The sequence below is a fragment of the Bubalus kerabau genome, chromosome 7 (genome assembly GCF_029407905.1).
Source record: "Bubalus kerabau isolate K-KA32 ecotype Philippines breed swamp buffalo chromosome 7, PCC_UOA_SB_1v2, whole genome shotgun sequence".
In the NCBI taxonomy this organism is placed as follows: domain Eukaryota; kingdom Metazoa; phylum Chordata; class Mammalia; order Artiodactyla; family Bovidae; genus Bubalus; species Bubalus kerabau.
In genome coordinates, this window is record NC_073630.1 from 121,428,706 (window position 1) to 121,450,792 (window position 22,087).

At 62.6% G+C, this 22,087-nt stretch overlaps 1 protein-coding gene across 4 annotated transcripts; it reads left to right on the forward strand.

Annotated features, from left to right (window-relative positions):
• The first annotated feature begins 10,313 nt into the window (after positions 1-10,313).
• On the forward strand, positions 10,314-21,479 carry DGKQ (diacylglycerol kinase theta). Of its 4 annotated transcripts, none has more exons than XM_055589326.1 (23): positions 10,314-10,717; positions 12,356-12,435; positions 13,017-13,116; positions 13,474-13,559; positions 13,629-13,754; positions 13,959-14,112; positions 14,188-14,259; positions 14,358-14,458; positions 14,542-14,762; positions 14,851-14,941; positions 15,041-15,095; positions 15,192-15,253; positions 15,530-15,680; positions 16,022-16,060; positions 16,633-16,748; positions 18,237-18,388; positions 18,504-18,652; positions 18,729-18,907; positions 19,104-19,204; positions 19,306-19,452; positions 19,589-19,700; positions 20,766-20,918; positions 21,134-21,479. In XM_055589326.1, exons 1-23 carry the CDS (start codon positions 10,444-10,446, stop codon positions 21,233-21,235), a joined length of 2,823 nt encoding a protein of 940 aa, XP_055445301.1. In that variant the 5' UTR covers positions 10,314-10,443; the 3' UTR covers positions 21,236-21,479. The 4 variants fall into 4 exon arrangements, with proteins under 4 accessions (XP_055445301.1, XP_055445303.1, XP_055445305.1 ...); XM_055589328.1 differs by having other exon boundaries at positions 12,356-12,429; XM_055589330.1 differs by lacking the exon at positions 19,306-19,452.
• The last annotated feature ends 608 nt before the right edge of the window (positions 21,480-22,087 follow it).

Consider the following 22,087-nt stretch of genomic DNA (forward strand, 5'->3'; position numbering starts at 1 on the left):
CGAGCTTCCATCAGAAGCTACCAGAGCCAGTGGAAGGGAAAGGAAAACAAAGTCGATTGCTGTCAGCCAGGTCGTCTAAACCCAGCAAAAAGTGTGCTTTGAGACGAGGTCAAAAGAGACACTTCCGAGGGTCCAGCTCCGAGGACATTCGTCACCACCCACCCTGCCTGATGGTAACTGGTGTCCTTCCAGGAGGTCAGGGATCCTCATGGGAAGGAAGAACGTGTGGCAGAAGTGTCTGTCGTCCGCAAACCCGATGGAGAGCGACCCCCACACAGAGAGCGCTCGTGAGGCTTGAGACAGGTCCCGAGACGGAAGCCCCTGAACACAGTTGCCAGGAGCTGCGAGGGGCGCAGCGGTGTGCGGGTGGCTGGCCGCCCCGTGCCCTGAGTGGAGCTGCTGCCCGGAGGGCCTGGCAGCTGCGATTGAGTCAAGGGTCTTACAGTGAGGAGATGATCCTGGGTTATCTGACTGGGCCCTAATGTCCTTGTCGGGGGGAGATTTGACATGACAGAGGCCCCGTGGGGACTTCAGAAGAGAAAGCCTCCTGAAGACTGCCCTAAACTCTGTCCTCGGGACTTGTTTCAATCAGGCGTGGTTAGACCAAAGGACACAGACCCCAGAGAAAAGAGGCAGGCCCACATGGGGAGGCCGAGAGCAGAGGAGCATTATTAAAGGATCCCATGTGCAGGGCATCTCGAGTGCCCAGTGGCAGCACACGTCCCCTTTAACAGAGGAAAGGGCAGTGGAAAGCTTTAGAAGCTGGCATGGGGGTGAGTTGGCCAAGGTGCTTGAATAAAGGGAGATTCAGGCCTGGAACGAGACAGAGACCTGCCTGGAGGCCCACTTGCTGGACTGGAGTTTGGAGAAGGCTGCCCGAGGAGGCCCGTCTGCGTCTCAGCTCAGCCCTCTGGGCGCCCTCAGGGCCAGGCTGTGAGACTGACCCTTGTGTGTGTCAGCCCGAAAGAACCAGCTCTCCCTGACCCCGTGCGTGGCCTTCGTGCGCCTGGAGACGTGCAGGATTTCAGCGTATTCATGTGAGACCGGAGAGTCCTAAAGTCCTTCACTCCTAAGCGGGGATTTTAGGCGATGCTTGGACAGTGTGATTGCGTGGGAATGGGCCACTCGGGGGGCCCGCTGCTGGTGGGCTGAGGTTGGATTCGTTCCGTCACCAGGGCTGAGGGCCAAGGGTAGTGGGGCTGCATGGAGCCCTGTCACAGGGTGGGAGGCGTGGTATGGCTGGAAGCCCCCTTCGCAAGTCCAGGGATGCCCACACTGAGACTCCGGTCGTCCCCCAGGTGGCCAGGAGGTCTGGGGGGGAAATGCGTTGCCCCCAGACCCAACAGAGACTGAAAGACGCTGGATCTGTGTGTCCCTCCTCCTCCTTGGAGGAGGGCGTTGCCATGGTGAGGCCTCACCTGTGCTTGGAGGAGGGCACTGCTCTGGTCCTGGGCTCAGGGCCAGGCCTGCCCTGGGCAGCCTGGGAGTGGGGCCAGCGGTGGGAGAGGAAACCATTCTGGGTGCTGGCGGCCGAGGCCTCGGTGCTGACCCTGTAGAATTTCGGATGTGGGGGCCCAGCAGCAGGACCACTGCGGGGTGGCGTGGTTTTTTTCCACCTGAAATTTTCCTGGGAAAAGAACAGGCTGAATTAGGCTTCATTCTCCTCTCGATGCCCTCAGGTTGGTTTTTTTCCTTTCAGTCTTTTCTCCTTCTTCATTTATTTATTCATTCGTTTTTCTGTTAGGATTCTTGTCCCTGTCTCTGGCTGGAGAGAGGGCCAGGGGCCCTGCCAGCGGCACCAGCAGTCTTTCTCTTCTTCTTTCTCTTAAACAAAAGTCTGTTTTCTCTCTTAAATGAGCCCTGGCCTCTATCTCTAAGCAGCTAAGAACGGTTTGCTTTTATCTGCCCCCATCAATCTCTGACTGTATTGACGATTTTTGCTCATTTCATGTGTTCTTTCCTGGAGAAGGGAACCAGGATTCTGGCCTGGAGAACCCCCACGGGTCGCAGAGTCGGACACGACTGATCCCCACTCCAGGATTCTGGCCTGGAGAACCCCCACGGGTCACAGAGTCGGACACGACTGATCCCCACTCCAGGGTTCTGGCCCGGAGAACCCCCACAGGTCTCAGAGTCGGCCGCACTGAGCAACTTTGTCTCACTTTCCCTGTGTTCTTGGTGCTCTGGCCTCTGGGGCCTTGATCCTGGAGAGGCTACCCCCCTAGGACTGCACCCCCTTCCCAGATGGGTCCAGAGCCCTCACCCCAGTCGGCCCTTCACCTGCACTCATGCGGTGCCTCATTATGCCCCCCAATCACCCCCAGGCTGACAGTGGACAACCAGGGGCTGCCCCGGCGCTCAGGCCTGCCCGAATCATTCAATCTGCCCAGTCCTGAGTTTCCTCCGTGGTCCTGTGCTGCTCACCACTCCTTCCTGCCAACCCCCTGCGAAGGCTCTGGGCCACGCTTTCTTCACTTCTGCCTCCTGACCCAAACCTCTACTCTGGACGTGCTGCCCCTTCTCTCAAGCAATGTAAATAATAAATTCTTCGTCCAGAGGCAGTGTCTCCCTCACTTTACCACATGTGATTAAAACAAACCCTGGGCACAAATTTTCGAACAGAGATGTCGTGCTGAGGCTCTGACGATGGAGGAGGGGGCCTCGGGCTCCAGAATGCCGAGAACAGGGCTCAGTCACTGGGCGGGAATGCGGAGCTGCCCACAGCCTGAACACGAGACTGGACCATGACACGGGAGCAATGGAACTGCGTGGCACTGGGCAAGGAGGGACAGAGGCACCAGGGAAGGTCCATGCAGCAGCCTGGGTTCACACAGGGCCTCGGTCACATGCCCACGAGGCTTTGTAAAATTCGCTAAATGCCATATGTAAAGTAGACAGCCAATGGGAATTTGCTGTATGGCTCAGGAAACTCAGAGGCTCTGTATCAACCCAGAGGGGTGAGATGGGGAGGGAAATGGGAGGGGAGTTCAAGAGGGAGGGGATATAGGTATACCTATGGCTGATTCATGCTGAGGTTTGACAGAAAACAAAATTCTATAAAGCAATTATCCTTCAATAAAAAATTTTTTTTAAAACTTGCTAAATGAAGACAACGTGACCACGGTGGTTCCCACACTCTCTCGGGTGCCCCGTCACACTTCCCTCTGGCTGGAGTGGTCCTGGAGGGCACTCTGGGGGTCTGGCCAAGGGGAAGTTGGTTCTGGGAACATCAGTTGGGGGTCAGTGGGGAAGCCACTTGCTTGGGAAGTCACGGCCAGACATCCTGGAGTAGAAAACAGCTTCCAGGAACTCCTATCGCAGCTGCCCAGCAGGAAGGCGTGAATCACACCAGCTTTGGGAGAGGATTAAACATCAGCTGACTTAACAGGAAATACTGACATCCACAAGATACCGAGGTCCCTGACTGCCAGCGACAAGGACATAATGTAAGGAGCTCCGTCAGATCTGCGGGGGCATTTAGATTAGTCACAACCCAAGAAAGGACACAGCTTACAGATGAGAGAAGTTGACAAAGTTCTCTCCAGGTGTTTCAGCAGTCTTAACTGTTCATATGATACAATCAGTAATGACTCGTCAAGGAAAACTCTTGTGAAATAGCAGCCACAGGACTCCCCTGGTGGTACAGTGGATAAGGATCCACCTGCCAACGCAGGGATCCAGGTTCGAGCCCTTGTCTGGAAGACGCGTGCCTCGGAGCGACTGAAGCCTGTGGGCCGCGACTCCTAACCCAGAGCTCCAGAGCTGCTCGAGCCCTACTGCACAACAACTGATCCCCCGCTGTGGCTAGAGAGTGTCCCCTGCTCCTCAAAACCAGGAAAGCCAGAGCACAGCACAAACACCAGCGCAACCAAAAATAAGTATGCAAATAAGCCCCCAAAGTGGCCCTCACCGTTTTCTGATCAGTTATGCCAGAGGGACTAAATTCTCTCTCTCTTTTCTCCCTGGACTATGATACTGTTGTAAAGAGAGACAATAAGAAAATGCAGCTGAGGGAACTCCCTGGTGGTCCAGGGGTTAGGATGCAGAGCTTTCCCTGCCCAGGGCCTGGGCTCAATCCCTGGTTGGACAACTGAGCTCCCGTAAGCTGTCAGCGCAGCCCCAGACACTTTTAAACCGTGGATGATGAAGAACCACAGTGGGGTAGCAGGCACTTATGAGTAACAGTTGTCTTTCTCTAGATCTTGTGGTGTTTTGTGCCATTTCTTGATTTTTTTCTTGTTTGATTTCTTGTGATTTTTTTCCTTCACATTCTAAATAAGTATGTTTCTAATGTTATCAAAATGATTTTGCCTTTTTTGAGTTAGGGTCCCATCGACTTCAGATTACCCCAAACCTGTGCAGGCCCAGCCCCACACTGACCCGGTCACGTGTCGGCCACCTGGCGATATGCACTGCGCCTCCCGCCTACTGCCCTCTTCCTGGGTCTCGGGCACTTTGCGGCCTCGGTGTGGGCAGTGCTCAAGCAGGATGCAGAGGCCCTCCCCAGAAGGCAGAGGTTGATGACTGGCCGAGAGGGAAACACAGAAGGTCGCTCACCACCGAGTGGCTGGAGGGCCAGCCAGGTGAGGGGAGGGTGCAGACGTGGCCCCTCCCAATATTCCCAGGTCCTGTCTCTGTGAGCCCGCCTGCTCGCGAGGCCCCGCTTGTCCGCGCCGTCGGCACTGGGGGGCCAGCGAGGGCACTGCAGATGGACGTGCGCGGAGCCGCGGGAGCGGTGCTCCCCTCACTTCCAGAAGAGCCGTCTTCCTGCCCCTGAGCTGCGTGTCTCCTCTCTTGTGCTTCTGGGGGTGACTTTGCGGTTTTCGTGGCCCCGGCCGAGAGCTTGTTGCACCCAGTGACCTGCATGCAGGAGGCCGGACGGGCCCCATTGCGGAGGCCCTGTGCCGGGCGGGCTCCGTCCAGGCCGCGCGATGGTGCTGCCCGCGGGGTCAGTGCGGCCGAGCCAGCGACAGTGCGCTCGCGTCGGGGAAAACACTATGATCCAGGAAAGTTGAGTCAGAGTTCCTGGAGACCACATAGAGCACGACTTTGAGAATATTGAGAACTGACTGTAATCAACAGAAGAGCCATCTCCAGAATATATAAAGAACTCCTGCAAATCAATAAGAAAAGGAGTCTTAATAGAAAGTGACCAAGACATCTAACCATGCCTCACAGGAAGTGTTGCAGATGGCACAGAGGTCCTATGAGGTGCAGGCCTCCCTTGCCATGCCGCAGGGCAAGAGCCAGAGCCACGTGGACACTCTGCACCCTTGCCAGAAAGGCTGACGCTGTCCAGGCGTGGTAAGGCTCCTGCACTGCTGGTAGGAGTAAGAACCTTTATTTTTGTGTGAAGTTTTGGAAAGCTGTTTGGAATTTTCTTCTAGAAGCGAATATGGCATGTTCTACTTCAACAGACAGGTGGGCATGTGTATGTGTGTATCCAAACACGCAGATGAGAATGTTTCCAGAAGTATTTTCCATAACAGCCAAAGTCTGGGGCCAACACTCAAGCTTGCTAGCATGGGTCTGAGTGATAGCACAGAGACGGCAGAGCAGACCCCCACACGCCCCCAAGCGTGAGCAGCAACAGAAAGGCCTGCAGTGGGCTCGAGACAAGGCGCTGGGAGAGGACGTCCTGGCGGAGCAGAGGATGGGAACCTGCCTGCCAACGCAGGGGACATGGGCTCCGCCCCTGGTCTGGGAACCACATGCTCTGGGGCGACTAAGCCGGCGTGCTGCAACTACCGGGGCCCACGCACCTGCAGCCCGTGCTCCGCAGCGAGAGAAGCCACCGCAACGAGGAGCCTGTGCGCTGCAACTGGAGGAAGCCTGTGCAGAGCAATGAAGATCCAGTGCAGTCAAAAATAAATAACATAAATAAAATTATAAAAAGAATTGTTGGGACACCTGGCAGGTCTCTGTATTCTGTCGCTCGCCTAGGTTCCCGCACAAAATGCCACAAGCTGGCTGGCTTAAACAACACTGATTTTCCCACTGATTAAACTCTAGCCTCCATGGAATGGTATTTGGGGCTGGGTCCTTGCAGATAGTCAGGGTTGGAGGTCATTAGGGTGGGGGCCCACGACAGGTTGTCCCAGGAGGCCTTACAAATAGCTGAGAAAAGAAAAGACACGAAAGGCAAAGGAGAAAAGGAAAGATATACCCATTTGAATGCAGAGTTCAAAGAATAGCAAGGAGAGATAAGAAAGCCTTCCTCAGTGATCATTGCACAGAAATAGAGGAAATCAGTAGAATGGGAAAGACTAGAGATCTCTTCAAGAAAGTTAGAGATACCAAGAGACCATTTCATACAAAGATGGGCTTAATAAAGGACAGAAATGGTATGGACCTAACAGAAGCAGAAGATGTTAAGCAGAGGTGGCAAGAATACACAGAAGAACCATACAAAAAAGATCTTCACGTCCCAGATAAACACGATGGTGTGATCACTCACCTCGAGCCAGACATCCTGGAATGTGAAGTCAAGAGGGCCTTAGAAAGCATCACTACGAACAAAGCTAGTAGAGGTGATGGAATTCCAGTTGAGCTATTTCAAATCCTGAAAGATGATGCTGTGAAAGTGCTGCACTCAATATGCCAGCAATTTGGAAAACTCAGCATTGGCCACAGGACTGGAAGACGTCAGTTCTCATTCCAATATCAAAGAAAGGCAATGCCAGAGAATGCTCAAAGCACTGCACAGTTGCACTCATCTCACACTCTAACAAAGTAATGCTCAAAATTCTCCAAGCCTGGTTTCAACAGTACATGAACAGTGAACTTCCAGATGTTCAAGCTGGTTTTAGAAAGGGCAGAGGAAGCAGAGATCAAATTGCCAACATCCGCTGGATCATCAAAAAAGCAAGCATCTGCTTTATTGACTATGCCAAAGCCTTTGACTGTGTGGATCACAACAAACTGTGGAAAATTCTTGAAGAGAAGGGAATACCAGACTTGCCTCCTAAGAAATCTGTATGTAGGTCAAGAAGCAACAGTTAGATCCAGACATGGAACAACAGACTGGTTCCAAATAGGGAAAGGAGTACGTCAAGGTTGTATATTGTCACCTAGCTTATTTAACTTAAATGCAGGGTACATCATGTGAAATGCTAGGCTGGATGAAGCACAAACTGGAATCTAGATTGTCAGGAGAAATATCAATAACCTCAGATATGCAGATGACACCACTCTTATGGCAGAAAGTGAAGAAGAACTAAAGAGCCTCTTGATGAAAGTGAAAGAGGAGAGTGAAAAAGTTGGCTTAAAACTTAACACTCAGAAAACTAAGATCATGGCATCCGGTCCCATCGCTTCTTGGCAAATAGATGGAGAAACAATGGAAACAGTGGCAGACTTTATTTTTTGGGGCTCCAAAATCACTGCAGATGGTGACTGCAGCCATGAAATTAAAAGACACTTACTCCTTGGAAGAAAAACTATGACCAACCTAGATAGCATATTGACAAGCAGAGATATTACTTTGCTGACAAAGTTCCATCTAGCCAAAGCTATGGTTTTTCTTATAGTCATGTATGGATGTGAGAGTTGGACTATAAAGAAAGCTGAGTGCCAAAGAATTGATGCTTTTGAACTGTGGTGTTGGAGAAGACTCTCGAGAGTCCTTTGGACTGCAAGGAGATCCAACCAGTCCATCCTAAAGGAAATCAGTCCTGAATATTCATTGGAAGGACTGATGCTAAAGCTGAAACTCCAATACTTTGGCCACCTGATGAGAAGAACTGACTCATTTGAAAAGACCCTGGTGCTGGGAAAGATTGAAGGCAGGAGGAGAAGGGGACAACAGAGGATGAGATGGTTGGATTGCATCATCGACTCAACAGACATGAGTTTGAGCAAGCTCCGGGAGCTGGTGATGGATAGGGAAGCCTAGAATGCTGCAGTCCATGGGGTCGCAAAGAGTCGGACATGACTGAGCGACTGAACTGACTGAACCACGACAGGATTAGTGTCCCCTCTGCTCCCCAAGTCAGCCAGAAGATGGTGTCTACAGGCCAGACACTCACTCATGTGAACCCACCACGCCAGCTCCCTGATCTCCAAGTTCTAGCCTCTAGAACCAAGACAAATAAGTATCTGTTGCTGAAGCTGCCTGTCCAGAATTTTAAAAGTACCAAAGGTTTAGATTTAAGTTTTGTCTAAGTAGTGAAGTATTTGTTGTTCAGTTGTATCTGACTCTCTGACTCTTTGCAGCCCCATGGACTGTAGCCCTCAGGCTGCTCTGTTCATGGGATTCTCCAGGCAAGAATACTGGAGTGGGTTGCCATTCCCTTCTCCAGGGGAAACTTCAACTAGAAGCTGCTAATTATTTTGGAAGGTATTCTAAGAAGGTTGTGGGACGGTGTGACAGAAGTGTGTTTGCCATTTTATTTAATATGCTGGATCAGAAAGCAGTTAAAATCTGCAGAAATGGTTGGATGTGAATTTTTCTTTTCAAGATGTTTCCCCTGCTTTCTCCACTTTCTCACAAATAGAAAAGCTACCTCCTGAAATTCTGTGTCCTTGGGAGTCAGCTGGTTTGGATTACGGGGGGTGGGCTTCAGTAGAAACCTCTGCTTCTCATAGGTTGAGGGGTGCTGAGGACAGGAGGAGGGGGCAGGCAAGGCTTCAGGTTGTGGGGAGGGGGGAGTCCTGCATGAACTACATGCTTCAGGACGCAGGGGCCGTCTGCGGAGCCCTGGGGAGGGGTGTCCTTGCCTTTGCAGCGTCACCACCCAGGGCTTTGCTCCTCTTTGCCCCTTTGGATGTCTGTCCGGGTAGCTCAGTCCTGGCTCCTTCCATCCGTGGCCAGGCACCACTAAGTGGCATTTCCCGGCCTATTTTTCAGTTTGTTGTTGTCCTTCTGCCCCTGAACTCAGCCCAAGGGGGGCAGGGATGCCAGCCTGGCGCCCAGTGCTCTAACAGGATAGGAGTACCCCAGCAACCCAGGAGTGTGCTCCTCTTTGGGCCAGTCCCCGCCCCTCCCCTCCCCTCCCCGCCCCTCCCCCGCCCCGCCCCGCCCCGCCCCCGCCCCTCCCCGCTCTCCTGCCCCTGTAGCCCCTCCCAGCTGGCCCAGCACTCTTCCGGACATTTCCTCCCTACTGCGCCCTCTCCCGGGACATTGCTCCCCTGGCTGCTTCCGTGCCCGTTTTCCTCCTGCAACCCTTGCTCACCCTGCCAGGCAGGGGTCTGGCTTGAGGGAGGGCAGCCAGGTGGGTCCCAGGGAAGCCCCTTGGCCCAAGACACCCATCTTGGCAACTTGGATGACAATCCCCCGTCAGGCCCACAGGGGCAGGAACTCTGGAGCGCGGGTGGCCTCTGTGGACACCACCCCCACACATCCCAGAGACAACGCTGGGGGCAGGGTGAGGGCTGGGATTCACTGCCCTAACTGGGAGTGCGGTGGGGGGCTGGTCTCCAGGAGGCCTGGGGTAGGGTCACCTGTTGGGTCGCCCGGATGGAAGGAGGCAAAACCCTTGGGCTCCGCAAGGGGAAGATGAGGAGGGGGCTCCTCCTGCAAGGAGAACACGCGAACGGGCGGGGCAGCAGAGTCCCAGTGGGTTGAAGGCCCTGGCCAGCGCTGGCTGGGAGACCTGTGGTGATAAGGACGGGGGCCGGCGTCCGCGTCTCCGAAGACCCTGCAGACAGAGCCGCCCACCCACAGCTGGTGGGAGCACGCGGGAGGCCGGCCCGCCCTGACCCACGGCCATATCCTCCGCCATGCACACCCAGACTGGGGCCCAGGACCTCACCCTGGGAACACCCCCCACCCCGAGACACCAACACCTTCCCCGCCCCTTTGACTCCACATGGGGTCCCTTCCAGGCCCTACTCTGAGTACTTGGGGCTGTGCCGCACGCTTGCCGGGTCGCACGGAACAACGGGCAGGATCCCAGGGCCGGTGGGAGGAGTCCGTCTGCACAGGCGCACGCCTGACCCCGCAGGTGCAGACACCTTGCATCGGTGTGTGGAGGTCTTGTGCCTGCTTCGTCGGACCACCAGACCCATCCACCCGCCGGCCGGACCCAGGACGTGGACCGGCTCCCTGGCTCCGCAGGTCGGCCCCGCCTACCCCCCGCCCACCTACAGGGCCCACCCCCGTCCGCCAGGCCCCACCCCAACCGGCCCCTTCCCAGGGCCGGCCCCTTCCAAGGCCCCGCCCACCCCGCAGGCTCCCCCACCCCCATCCGGCCCCTTCCCCAGGTCAGCCCCTCTTAGGTCCCGCCCACTCAGCAGGCCCCACCCCGCCCGGCCCCTTCCCCGGGCCGGCCCCGCCCAAGGCCCCGCCCCACGGGCGCGCGCCTGCGCAGTGAGCACGGGCGCAGTCGGAAGCCCGGCGCGGACCGCGGGGACCGCGGGGACCGCGGGGACAGCAGCCCCGGTTGCCCACAGCGCGCAGCCCGCAGTCGTCCGCCGCCGGGGCTCGGGCCGCCCTGGCTGGGGATGGAGGCGGCGGCCGAGCCCGGGGCCCGAGGCTGGCTTGGCGGCGGCTCCCCGCGCCCTGGCAGCCCGACCTCCAGCCCCGAGCTGGGCGCCGGAAGCCGCTCGAGATCGGGGCCGGGGTCCGGGCCGGGGTCGGGGCCGGAGCGGTCGGGCGCCAGGACCCCAGGGCCCGCCGCGCCGAGTCACAGCTTCAGGAAGGTGACGCTTACCAAGCCCACCTTCTGCCACCTCTGCTCCGATTTCATCTGGGGGCTTGCCGGCATCCTGTGTGACGGTGAGCGCCCGAGACCACACCGCGGACCCCAACCCCTGCTCTCTGCACTTCCAGCAGGGGCCTCCCCGGGACAGAGCCCCTTGCCCTCGGGGCAGGAGCTTGCCAGGCCCAGACCTCCCTGCGGAGGCTATGAAGACCAGCTCCTCGCGGGGTCTGGGGGCGTCAAGCGGCCGCGGCCCCTCCCCAGGACGATGAGGGAAAGAACCGCTCCCTGGGCGTCCTCAGCTGGGTTGGAACCCGGTGAGGGAAGAGCGCGGCAGCCGCGCAGGGCCGGTGCAGTGCCTGGGGACGAGGCCAGCCAACCCTGGGCAGGTGCAAGGGCCAGCAGCGTGGCCAGGCAGGTCTGGCCTGGGCCACTGGCTCCCCAGGGCTGCTGCTGGTCTGCTCTCTCCTGGGTGTGTGCTGCTGCCCACAGGGCTGCCCAGGTTCAGACTCCCAGGGAGCTGGGCCAGGCCTGCCACCCCGAGTGTGACGTGCCCCGACAGGGCCCCAGCCCAGCCGCCAAGTGAGCCTGGTCGGGCGGGGAGGCTCTCCATCCTCCGGCTCCTGGGCGGCTGACACATGCGTCTCAGCAGGGGACGGGACGGGGCGGGGCGCCTCTGCCCTGCCCAGGGAGACAGGCCTGTGGCTCTGGGGACCGAGGGGCCTGGGGCCTGGTGTGCTGAGGAGGCTAGGCTGGGTCTGGGTGGAGGAGCTGCCAGGGAAGTAGCCGGTCCCCCTCAGAGGTAGGACCTCCTGCCGGTGGGTGCTAGGTCTGAGGCGTTAAGGAGCTTACGGAAGGGAAATGGGGGTGATGTGCAGACACTCTCCCCAGCTCCGGAGGGTGAGCTGGTGACCTCGGCACGCAGAGAGGCCTGGCAAGGGTGTGGGAGGAAGAGCGCCTTCCCCTGCCAGGGAGCACCCAGGATGTGTGAGGGGCAGGGGCTCTCTCTGTGGGCCAGAGGAGGAAGCTGAGCGCCACCTGTCCAGAGCTGCTGCCTTCCGAGGCTGTGCCAGGCGGGCCCTCACCCTGCTGCATGCCTCCCCAGGAGGGAGGGTGCCCCCTTGCTGCCTCTGTGGGCCTTGTGAGCACAGCTCATGCCCTGGAGCCTCTGGGCCATCTACCTCTCTGGGCAGGGCATCCTGGTCCGTCAGACTAGCTCTGGTCTGGGCAGGCACCTCGTGTGTGGGAGGGGTAATTAGGGGTGTATGCAGTTGTGGGGAGCTAGAGAAGGGTGTCCCTGGAGAAGTTGGTCTAGGGGCAGGCAGAGATGCAGGAGCTGGCCAAGTCCCTGCCTGTCTACCCACTGCCAGTAGAGACTGGAAGGAGCTGGGCCTGTGTGAGTCGGGGATGGGGGTGGGGGGTGGACAGGGCCTGCTCAGGACACCAGAGCACATGGTCATCCCGGATGGCCAGAGCCACCAAGCTGCTCCTCACTCAGCTCTCGGGGGTGGGGCCGAGGACCAGGCTGTCTCCACGCTCTCTCCCTACCCTGACGGCCAGGGCTTAGGCTCAGGAAGGTCTGGGAAGGTGTGAGGGTGGGCCCACTGTGATAAGCTGTCTGCCCTGGCACGGCCTCCCTCCCGCATCCCAAGCCCTGGGGTCTCTTGATTCCTGGGCAGGACAGGGGCCAACTCACAGGGCTCCCGTTCCCACAGTTTGCAACTTCATGTCCCATGAGAAGTGCCTGAAGCACGTGAAGACCCCCTGCACGAGCGTGGCTCCCAGCCTGGTCCGCGTGCGTATGGAGCTCAGCAGCCGCACCTTTGGGGGAAGGGCGCAGAGGGTCTGGGGGCCCAGCTCCTGTGGTGGGGGCTGGGCTGGGAGTGCCCCCTCGCACTGCATCCCTGTCCCCAGCCCCTCCCAGGGCAGCAGGGGGCCTCCCTTCCCCAGGGCTCTGACCCCGTCTTCTCCCGGGTTCTTGGTACCCAGCAGCCTGTGGCTGGGCTTCCCTCCGCCTGTACTCCGTCCAGCTGGCCCCAAATGCATCGGCAAGGAGAACAGGCCTGGGGGTGGCCAGCACCTGGGCAGCTGGGTCAGGCCTGGGCCAGGCCAGCTGGGCCTGAGCTGCAGAAGGGGCTGTCTGAGGTCACACCCTGGGGCTGCCCCAGTCAGTCCCGGACAAGGAACAGAGGAGTCGGCATGCCAGATGGTCCCCAGCAGGATCCCCTGGGAGCATAGAGGGGCCCAGAGGCACACACAGCACCCCGTCAGCAGGGCTCGGGAGGACTGAGGGGCCAGGGCTGGTGATGGCAGCTCCCTGGGCAGAGGAAGGGGGGCCTGGGGACCCAGGCTGAGGCCAAGCTCTGTCCCTCCCAGGTCCCGGTGGCCCACTGCTTCGGCCCCCGGGGGCTCTACAAGCGCAGGTTCTGCTCCGTGTGCCGGAAGGGCCTGGAGGCGCCGGGCCTCCGCTGCGAAGGTACCGCCAGCCTCCCGCTTGGCCCAGCTCCAGGGGCCTGGTCTCTGCGGCCCGGGCGGCCCCGCCCCCATGCGGTCGGGCCGCAGGTCTGGGGTGGGGGGGTGGGGAGGTGGGTGCGGGGCATCGCAGGGCCGCCCCCTGCGTGCAGAGGTGGGCTGGACGGGAGAGACGCAGAGAAGCTGGTTCCCATCCTGCCACGGGGTGGGGGTGGGGGGCTGGTGTTTCCTGTCTCTCATCAGGGGCCCCCAAACGTTCAGGAAAGTGAAGTCCTGGGAGGGGCAGACCCAGGCCCGAGCAGGGGGCGGGCAGGGTCGGTGGGCAGCGACAAGAGGCCCCCTAACCCTGCCCGCCCCCCAGTGTGTGAGCTGCACGTTCACCCCGACTGTGTGCCCTTCGCCTGCAGCGACTGCCGCCAGTGCCACCAGGACGGGCACCGCGACCACGTGAGTGCGCGGGGCCTGGGGGAGGCCGGGGAGCGCGGCCTGAGGAGCCGCTGACGGCGCTCTCCGTAGGACGCGCACCTCCACCACTGGCGGGAGGGGACCTTGCCTTCCGGCGCGCGTTGCGAGCTCTGTCGGAAGACTTGTGGCTCCTCGGACGTGCCGGCCGGCGTGCGCTGCGAGTGGTGCGGCATCCAGGTGGGCGCGCGGGGCGTGGCCTCTGCGGGGCGGGGCTGGCGTGCGGGGGTCTGGGTCTTGGGCACAGCTCGTCTGGATCGCGCTGCCTTCCGGCCTTTGAGGGTACAGGGTAGACTCAAGTCTCTGGTTGGGGGCACTCGGTGTGGGTCCGCCTGGCCTTCTGCGCCGGAGCCCCGCGCTCGAGCCGCACCCGCTTCCCTGCAGGCCCACTCGGTCTGCTCCGCGGCGCTCGCCCCCGAGTGCACTTTCGGGCGCCTGCGCACCCTGGTCTTGCCCCCCGCGTGCGTGCGCCTCCTGTCCCGAAACTTCAGCAAGATGCACTGCTTTCGGATCCCCGAGAGCGCGGCGCCGGAGCCCGGTGAGTGGGGCGGCGGGGAGGGGTGGCCGGCGCGGGGCCGGGCCCTGACTGAGGCCGGCTGTGACCTTCCCGCAGGGGACGGGGAGGACAGCGCCGACGGCAGCGTCCCCGCTGGCCCGGGCCGAGAGGTGGGGACGCCTGAGTCCGGTAAGTGCCCCCTGGCTGTCCCCGCTCCCACACCCCGAGCCCGACTCCCCCGACCGGCCCTCACTTCACGGACTTGCACGCACTCCCCTGCGGCCCAGGCAAGCAGACTCTGAAGATCTTTGACGGCAGCGACGCGATGCAGCGAAACCACTTCCGTGCAGTCACGGTCCCGCGCCTGGCCCGGAGCCAGGAGGTGCTGGTAAGAGGGGGCCCGGCCGTGGGGGACCGCGGGCACCCACAGGCCTGGCCTCAGCAGGCCCTACCTTTGCTCCCCTCTCACAGGAGGCGGCTCTGCGGGCTTACTACATCTCCGAGGACCCTCAGGGCTTCCAGCTGCAGGCGCTCCCCACGCCTGTGCAGCTTGGCGACACCGCGGCCGCGGGAAGGGTCTGGAGCGCTGGGCCCGCTGAGGAGGAGGGCGGCAGAGCAGCTCCCGAGGCCTGGGTCCTCCGCGCTCTGCCCCGCACCCAGGAGATCCTGAAGATCTACCCGGCCTGGCTCAAGTGAGACCAGGTCCCAGCAGGGCCGTGGGGGGTAGGGGGGAAGGAGTGCAGGCTTTGCCTCCGCAGCTCCTGAGCGTGTCCCCTGCAGGGTGGGTGTGGCCTACGTGTCCATCCGTGTGACCCCGCAGAGCACTGCCCGCAGCGTGGTGCTGGAGGTCCTCCCGCTGCTCGGACAGCAGGTGTGTGCCCCCCCCGCCCCGCCCGTGTGCCCTCCCCGCCAAAGTCTTGGGGTGGCAGGGTCCCATCCAGGCCTGATACCCTGAACTGTACCCCCGCAGGCCGAGGGGGTCGAGGGCTTCCAGCTGGTGGAGGTGCTCATGGGCAGCAGACAAGGTGAGGGGGAGCCTGTAGCCCACTCCTGACCGCGTCTGCCCGGGGCTCCAGGACACCCGGGTGTCTGGGGCTAATGGTGGCGTCTCAACCCCGCAGTCCAGCGCACAGTGCTGGCGGACGAGGAGCCCTTGCTCGACCGGCTTCGTGAGATCCGGCAGGTCAGTGGGTGCGGCCACTGGCCCCCGGGGAGCCACTAGCCTTGGGGCATGGCTTGTCCCTTGTAGACGGGGGCCCTGCCTGAGGACACCAAGTCCGCGCTGGCCAGCAGCTGGCCATCCTGGCCCGCAGTGCCTCCCTCCCGACGTCCCCGTGTGTCCCTCCTCTCCTGTCCTCCCCTGTTCTGGGGGCTCTTGGTCCAGGACGTCTCCCCTTTGGCCTCTGTGGGAGGAGTGGGGGGTGTCCCTGGTGCCCTGCTCAGTGTCCCCTCCCTGCAGACGTCCCTGCGGCAGATGAGCCAGACGCGGTTCTACGTGGCTGAGACCAGAGTGCTGGCCCCGCGCATCTCTCTGTTCGTGGGCGGTCTGCCACCAGGCCTGTCCCACCAGGAGTACCGCAGTTTGCTGGATGAGGCCGTCGCCAGCAAAGGTGCGCCTGCCTGGACTGTCTCCCTGGGCTGGTGGGGTGCCTGGCCAGGGTGGGGGGCAGGCCAGGAGACCTGAGGGGGGCCCTCCTGCTCCCCGCTCCCGCAGTCACGTGCCAGAATGGTTCCTGACAAGAGGATCTCGGTCCTCACGTCTGAGGCCCAGGGCCTGTTACTTCCTCTGGAGGGTTTCTGAGCCTCCTGATCTGGGCCCTGGGGCTGCCCTGTGCCTGAAGTAGGCGGCACTTCTGGGAGAGTGAGCTTCTCTCTGGTCTGGGAGGCTGGGTGGCCACAGGCCCTGGGGGTGGGTCTCCGGCATCCAGTCACAGTCCCCCCATCTTTGCAGCTGCCCTGGTGACCGTGAGCCATGTGTATTCTGCCCAAGGTGAGCCACCGCAGACCGTGGCCAGGTCTGGTCAAAGGTCACCCCCAGAGCAGGCGGGGGCAGACCCGCCCTCTGGCTGCACCTCGTTGGGGGCCTGGGGGTAGGGGAACCTTGGTGTTTGTTTCCTGGCTCCCAGCTGTGAGGCTTTCGCTAAAACATGACTGAGGTGCGGAGAACATTCTCGCCACAGCCTGTCCTGCTTGGGCTCCAGCGTTTATCCTAGGAAACTTTAGATCTCCCCAGCAGGACAGTGTCATGGGGCACGTGTCCCCCCCTGGGGGCCAAAAGCAGCTCCCAGCACCCTCCATGGTTCCGTGGGCCCTGGGGTGTGTCTGCCCCACCCCACCTCCAGTAGCCTTGCTCTGTCCACCCAGCATCTCCCGTCTCTGAGCCTAGCCATCCTTGAAGGCCTCCCCCAGGGGAAGGACTCATGCATGCCTTGGGACAGGCTGGCCCAAAGTGGGCGTGGCCAGAACTGGGGTCATTCCCCCGCAGCTGGGGCCCTGGCCCAAGACACTGTGGGGGCGGGGACCTTCAGACAGGCACCCGAGCTCACCGCCCACCTGCCACAGGTGCCGTGGTGCTGGATGTGGCATGCTTTGCAGAGGCTGAGCGGCTGTACATGCTGATCAGGGACACGGCTGTGCGTGGCCGGCCGCTGACTGCCCTGGTGCTCCCTGAGGTGCTGGTGAGTGGCGCCAAGGCGGGCCTGGGGGTGTGGCTCCCATGTGGTTTGTCTTTATCTTGGGCCGTTGGAGCAAAGTCCAAATGTCTGCTGCAAGGCCAGCTCACTCCTCTGGAGGGGCTGAGGTCTGACCTGACGCTGGCTGGCCGGCCCTGCAGGGTGCACGTCCTCAGGCTGTCACGTGTGTGACTGAGTGGGCAGCCCTGGTGCAGTTGTGGGCCCTGGCCCCGCTCGCCCTGCCCTGGAGGCCCCCGGACCCTGCTCGCACCCTGGGCCTCCTCAGTAGGTGGTGCTCCCTGACGCCTGAGGCTGTCCTGAAGTCCCAGCAGGGCCCCGGACCCTGCCCTCTGCTCTGTGCCCTGGTCCACCTCTGGTCCTCAGCCCTGCTGGCTGCCAAGGGCACCTCCCATCACCAAGGGTGTCGGTGGCCCCCGACCTAGCTCAGGTCAGGCAGAATTACAGCACAACGAGTTCAGGCTGTGGCTGGGGGCCACACCTTGCGGTCTCTGCTGCCTTGGCCAACCGTCCAGACAAGGGCGTGGAGATCGCAGGCCCTTCTGGGGATCCTCCGCCCGCACTGTGGCCAGAGACAGGTGGGTCCTGCTGGCCCTCTCCCCTGGCAGCTGCCTGCCCCGGCGAGCAGGTGAGTGCTGCCCGCAGGCCGCCCTGCCCAGGGGCTCACACGTGCCCTCTGTGCGCCCACATCCTCGAGCCATGGCAGAGCCGAGTGCCCTCACTGCCCACGGTGTCTGTGCCTGTCTGTCCCTCATCACCCAGCGGCCCCTGTGGCGGGGGCCCCAGCCCCCCACCCGCACCGTGTGGAGACCCCAGGCCCCCACCCCCACTGTGTGGAGCCCCCAGCCACCCTCCCCCACCGTGTGGAGACCCCAGCCCCCCACCCCCACTGTGTGGAGCCCCCAGCCACCCTCCCCCACCGTGTGGAGACCCCAGCCCCCCACCCCCACTGTGTGGAGCCCCTAGTCTCCCACCCTCACCAGTTGGGGACCCCAGCCCCCCCCACCACCGTGTGGAGACCCCAGGCCCCCTCCCCCACCGTGTGGAGACCCTAGTCTCCCACCCTCACCCGTGCTCTCTCAAGTGCTGTTTCTGCTGTGTGTGGGGAGAGCCTTCACCTGTTGCTGGGGTGAGGCGTGGGGTGGCCCTGTGTGCCCATGTGCCCCTCCTGACTGCCGGGCGGGTCCTGGTGGGCTTCCTGCCTGGACTCATGGGCCCGTGGGCCAGGTGGGGGTGGGGCCTGAAGACACATCATGGCAGGGGGCGCCATGGCCATCGGTTCAGGGCTCCAGGCACCTTCCCTGCCCGTTGGCCAGTGGTTTGTGGGTGCTCTCTCTACTGCCGGGGGTGGCCGCATGGCCTCCCTCCCAAGGAAGGCTGGCCCCAGACCGGCTTGGGGGGCGGGCTGTGGGTTGGGGGAGGCCCGGCTTCCCCCGGGGGCTGCCCCGCAGCCCTGACACAGCCCGCATCTGTCAGCACACGAAGCTGGCCCCGGACTGCCGCCCCCTGCTCGTGTTTGTGAACCCCAGGAGCGGAGGACTCAAGGGCCGTGACCTGCTCTGCAGTTTCCGGAAGCTGCTCAACCCCCACCAGGTCTTTGAGCTGACCAACGGGGGGCCGCTGCCCGGGTGAGCACACCTGGAGGCGTGGGGCAGGACCCTCGCGGGCGCCCCCCTGCCCCGGGGTGGCCGCGCCCCACTGGTCTGTGGGGGTGGCGGACATGCCCTGTCTCCCTGCCGCCAGGTTCCACATGTTCTCCCGAGTGCCCTGCTTCCGGGTGCTGGTGTGCGGCGGGGACGGCACTGTGGGCTGGGTGCTCGCTGCCCTGGAGGACCTGCGGCACCACCTGGCCTGCCCGGAGCCTGCTGTAGCCATCCTGCCCCTGGGCACAGGTGGGGTCGCCAGCCTGCCGGGGGAGGGGGGCCTGGCGTGGGCCAGTGTGGAGGCAGCCTGTCCTGTGGTTCCCAGGGAACGACCTGGGCCGGGTCCTGCGCTGGGGCGCGGGCTACAGCGGGGAGGACCCGTTCTCTGTGCTGCTGTCAGTGGACGAGGCGGATGCCGTGCTTGTGGACCGCTGGACCATCCTGCTGGACGCTCACGAGCCTGCCTGCGGGGAGGACAGCGAGGCAGACGCAGAGCCCCCCAAGGTACCGGCGTGCCCCGGGCGAGGGCGCGGTGCCCTGTGGGAGGCAGTCTAGCCTCATCTGGGCCACGCCCCAGCATCGCTGCGAGTGTGGTTCCCAGGATGGGCAGCTGAGAGCAGGGCCATGGGTGCTGGACTTGCGGGAAGCGGGGAGCCCCTAGGGGTCTACAGGGGCCAAGGGAGACACGTCCTGGCCTCAGATCGTGCAGATGAGTAACTACTGTGGGATCGGCATCGACGCAGAGCTGAGCCTGGACTTCCACCAGGCGCGGGAGGAGGAGCCCGGCAAGTTCACAAGCAGGTCAGGGCGCAAGGGCGGCGTGGGGCTGCCCGGAACTTCCTGGGGGCTTAGCAGCCGTGACCGGGGGCTGGGGCCCCTTGTGACGCTGAGACCCCTGCCAGGTTCCACAACAAGGGCGTGTACGTAAGGGTCGGGCTGCAGAAGATCAGCCACTCCCGCAGCCTGCACAGGGCCCTGCGGCTCCAGGTGGAGCAGCAGGAGGTGGAGCTGCCCAGCATCGAGGGGCTCATCTTCATCAACATCCCCAGGTGCCCACGCGGCCCCTGCCCTCCTGCCCAACCTCCTTCTGACCTGCATGCCCCCCACACATAGGGCTCCCAGGCTCTGGCCCCCGCCCTCCTGTCCAGCCTCCCTCTGACCTCTGTGCCCCTCCCTCTCATGCAGCTGGGGCTCAGGGGCCGACCTGTGGGGTTCCGACAGCGACTCGAGGTTCGAGAAGCCGCGCATGGACGACGGGCTGCTGGAGGTGGTGGGGGTGACGGGCGTTGTGCACATGGTGAGTGTGGGGTTGAGACCGGGGCCTGGGGTGTGCACGGGGAGCATGGGGACCGGGACTCTGGGGCCCGGGGTGTGCACACGGGGAGCATGGGGACCGGGAGACTGGGGCCTGGGAGGTGCACACGGGGAGCGTGGGGACCGGGAGACTGGGGCCTGGGAGGTGCACACGGGGAGCATGGGGAAGGGGAGACGGGCCCGGAAGGTGCACACGGGGAGCGTGGGGACCCGGAGACTGGGGCCTGGGAGGTGCACACGGGGAGCGTGGGGACCGGGAGACTGGGGCCCGGGGTGTGCACACGGGGAGCATGGGGACCGGGAGACTGGGGCCTGGGAGGTGCACACGGGGAGCGTGGGGACCGGGAGACTGGGGCCTGGGAGGTGCACACGGGGAGCGTGGGGACCGGGAGACCGGGGCCCGGGAGGTACACATGGGGAGCATGGGGAAGGGGAGACAGGGGCCTGGGGTGTGCACACAGGGAGCGTGGGGACTGGAGACAGGGACCCGGGGTGTGTACACGGGGAGTGTGGGGACAGGAGACGGGCCCGGGGTGTGCACACGGGGAGCATGGGGACTGGAGACAGGGTCCCGGGGTGTGTACACGGGGAGTGTGGAGACAGGAGATGGGCCCGGGGTGTGCACACGGGGAGCATGCGGGCATGGAGACAGTGGCCCGGAGTGTGCACCCGGGGAGCGTAGGGACCGGGAGACCGGGGCCCGGGAGGTACACATGGGGAGCATGGGGAAGGGGAGACAGGGGCCCGGGGTGTGCACACAGGGAGCGTGGGGGCTGGAGACAGGGTCCTGGGGTATGCACACAGGGAGCGTGGGGACTGGAAACAGGGTCCCAGGGTGTGCACACGGGGAGTGTGGGGACTGGAGACAGGGGCCCGGGGTGTGCACATGGGGAGCATGGGGACTGGAAACAGGGGCCCGGGAGGTGCACACGGGGAGCGTGGGGAAGGGGAGACAGGGGTCCAGAGTGTGCACACGGGGAGCGTGGGGAATGGGGACCAGGCCCTCGGTGCCGCCCGCGGCCCGCTGAGCCTGGTCCCCCTCCACCAGGGCCAGGTCCAGAGCGGGCTGCGCTCAGGCATCCGCATTGCCCAGGGGTCCTACTTCCGTGTCACTCTCCTCAAGGCCACGCCCGTGCAGGTGGATGGTGAACCCTGGGTCCAGGCTCCCGGGCACCTGATCATCTCAGCTGCGGGCCCTAAGGTACATCAGGGTGGGCTGGGAGCAGGGCTTGTGGCTGGTGGGCAGTCCAGCCATGGCTGGTTCTTCTCTGACCCTGAGAGGTCACGGGGCCGGATAAGGTGGCCAGCCCTTAGCCACCACTCCGTCCCCTTCCGTGAAACCGGCTGAGACGGTGGCGGCAGCTCTGGGGCCCGTGGCCAGGCCTGCGTTGTGACAGCCCGTGTGCCCTGGGACAGGTCCACATGCTCAGGAAGGCGAAGCAGAAGCCCAGGAAGGCGGGGCCCCCCAAGGATGCACGAGCAGATGGGGCGCCGACCCCTGAGGGGGACCCCAAGTAGAGGTGTGTCCTGGAGCAGTGGTCAGCGGCGGACAGATGTGCCCACAGCTCTAGCCTCTGGCCTTCCCGTCTCTTCCCCATGCCACACGGAGACTGCTGGGTGGGTGGTGCGGGGCTCCCTGGGGCCCAAGTCGCTGTCCTGGAGGACACACCACCCCCCCCCCCCCCGGGGCCCCTCTGCCACCTCTGGGCCCCTGAGCTGGGCAGCACCAGACCTCAGCAGTGCCCCGAGACACCCCTGCAGGGCAGCAGGCTGTCTGGGCCTTGGGGGTGCCCAGCGCAGTCACGGAACACCCCAGCCACTGGCTTCCCTGGCCACGCGGTGTCTGGCTGGCCCAGTCTGGAGTTCTGCAGGGACCCTGGCATGACTGGGCTGGGAGAGGCAGGCCCTGAGGAAGCCGGGTGGGCCTGGCCCCCAGAAGGTGTGTGGTGCCCGGGAGGCAACAGGAGCTGGCCTGGCCGGGACCCCTGAGGAAGTGAGGCGAGTGTGCGGCGGGAGAGTTTTAATCGGCTGGGGAAAGTGCTTCGCCCCCCACGTGTTAGCAGTCAGCACACGGGAATCGGCTGGGGAAAGCGCTTCGCCCCCCCACATGTTAGCAGTCAGCACGCGGGCTTTGTGTCCACCGAGCAGACTCATCTCTGCTTCTCCATGTGGAGACGGGGGACGCAGATGGGCTGCCAGGCGGGTCACTCAGAGCCCCGGAGTCCAGCGGCCCAGAGCCCTGTCTAGGCCCTGGAGGAGCCTGGCCCAGCTGCCTGGGGACCCCGAGGCTGTGAAGGAGGGTCTGGAGGCCCCTCTTCTGACTGTTCGGTCCCTCTGCCTTCGCACTGGCTCTGCCAGGCCTTCACCCTG

Coding starts and splice junctions, on each gene's coding strand:
- DGKQ (XM_055589326.1), top strand. CDS start 10,444: ATGGAGGCGGCGGCCGAGCCCGGGGCCCGAGGCTGGCTTGGCGGCGGC. Junction 18,389..18,503: donor AACGGGGGGCCGCTGCCCGG/GTGAGCACACCT, acceptor CCCTGCCGCCAG/GTTCCACATGTTCTCCCGAG. Junction 19,701..20,765: donor TGACGGGCGTTGTGCACATG/GTGAGTGTGGGG, acceptor CCCCTCCACCAG/GGCCAGGTCCAGAGCGGGCT.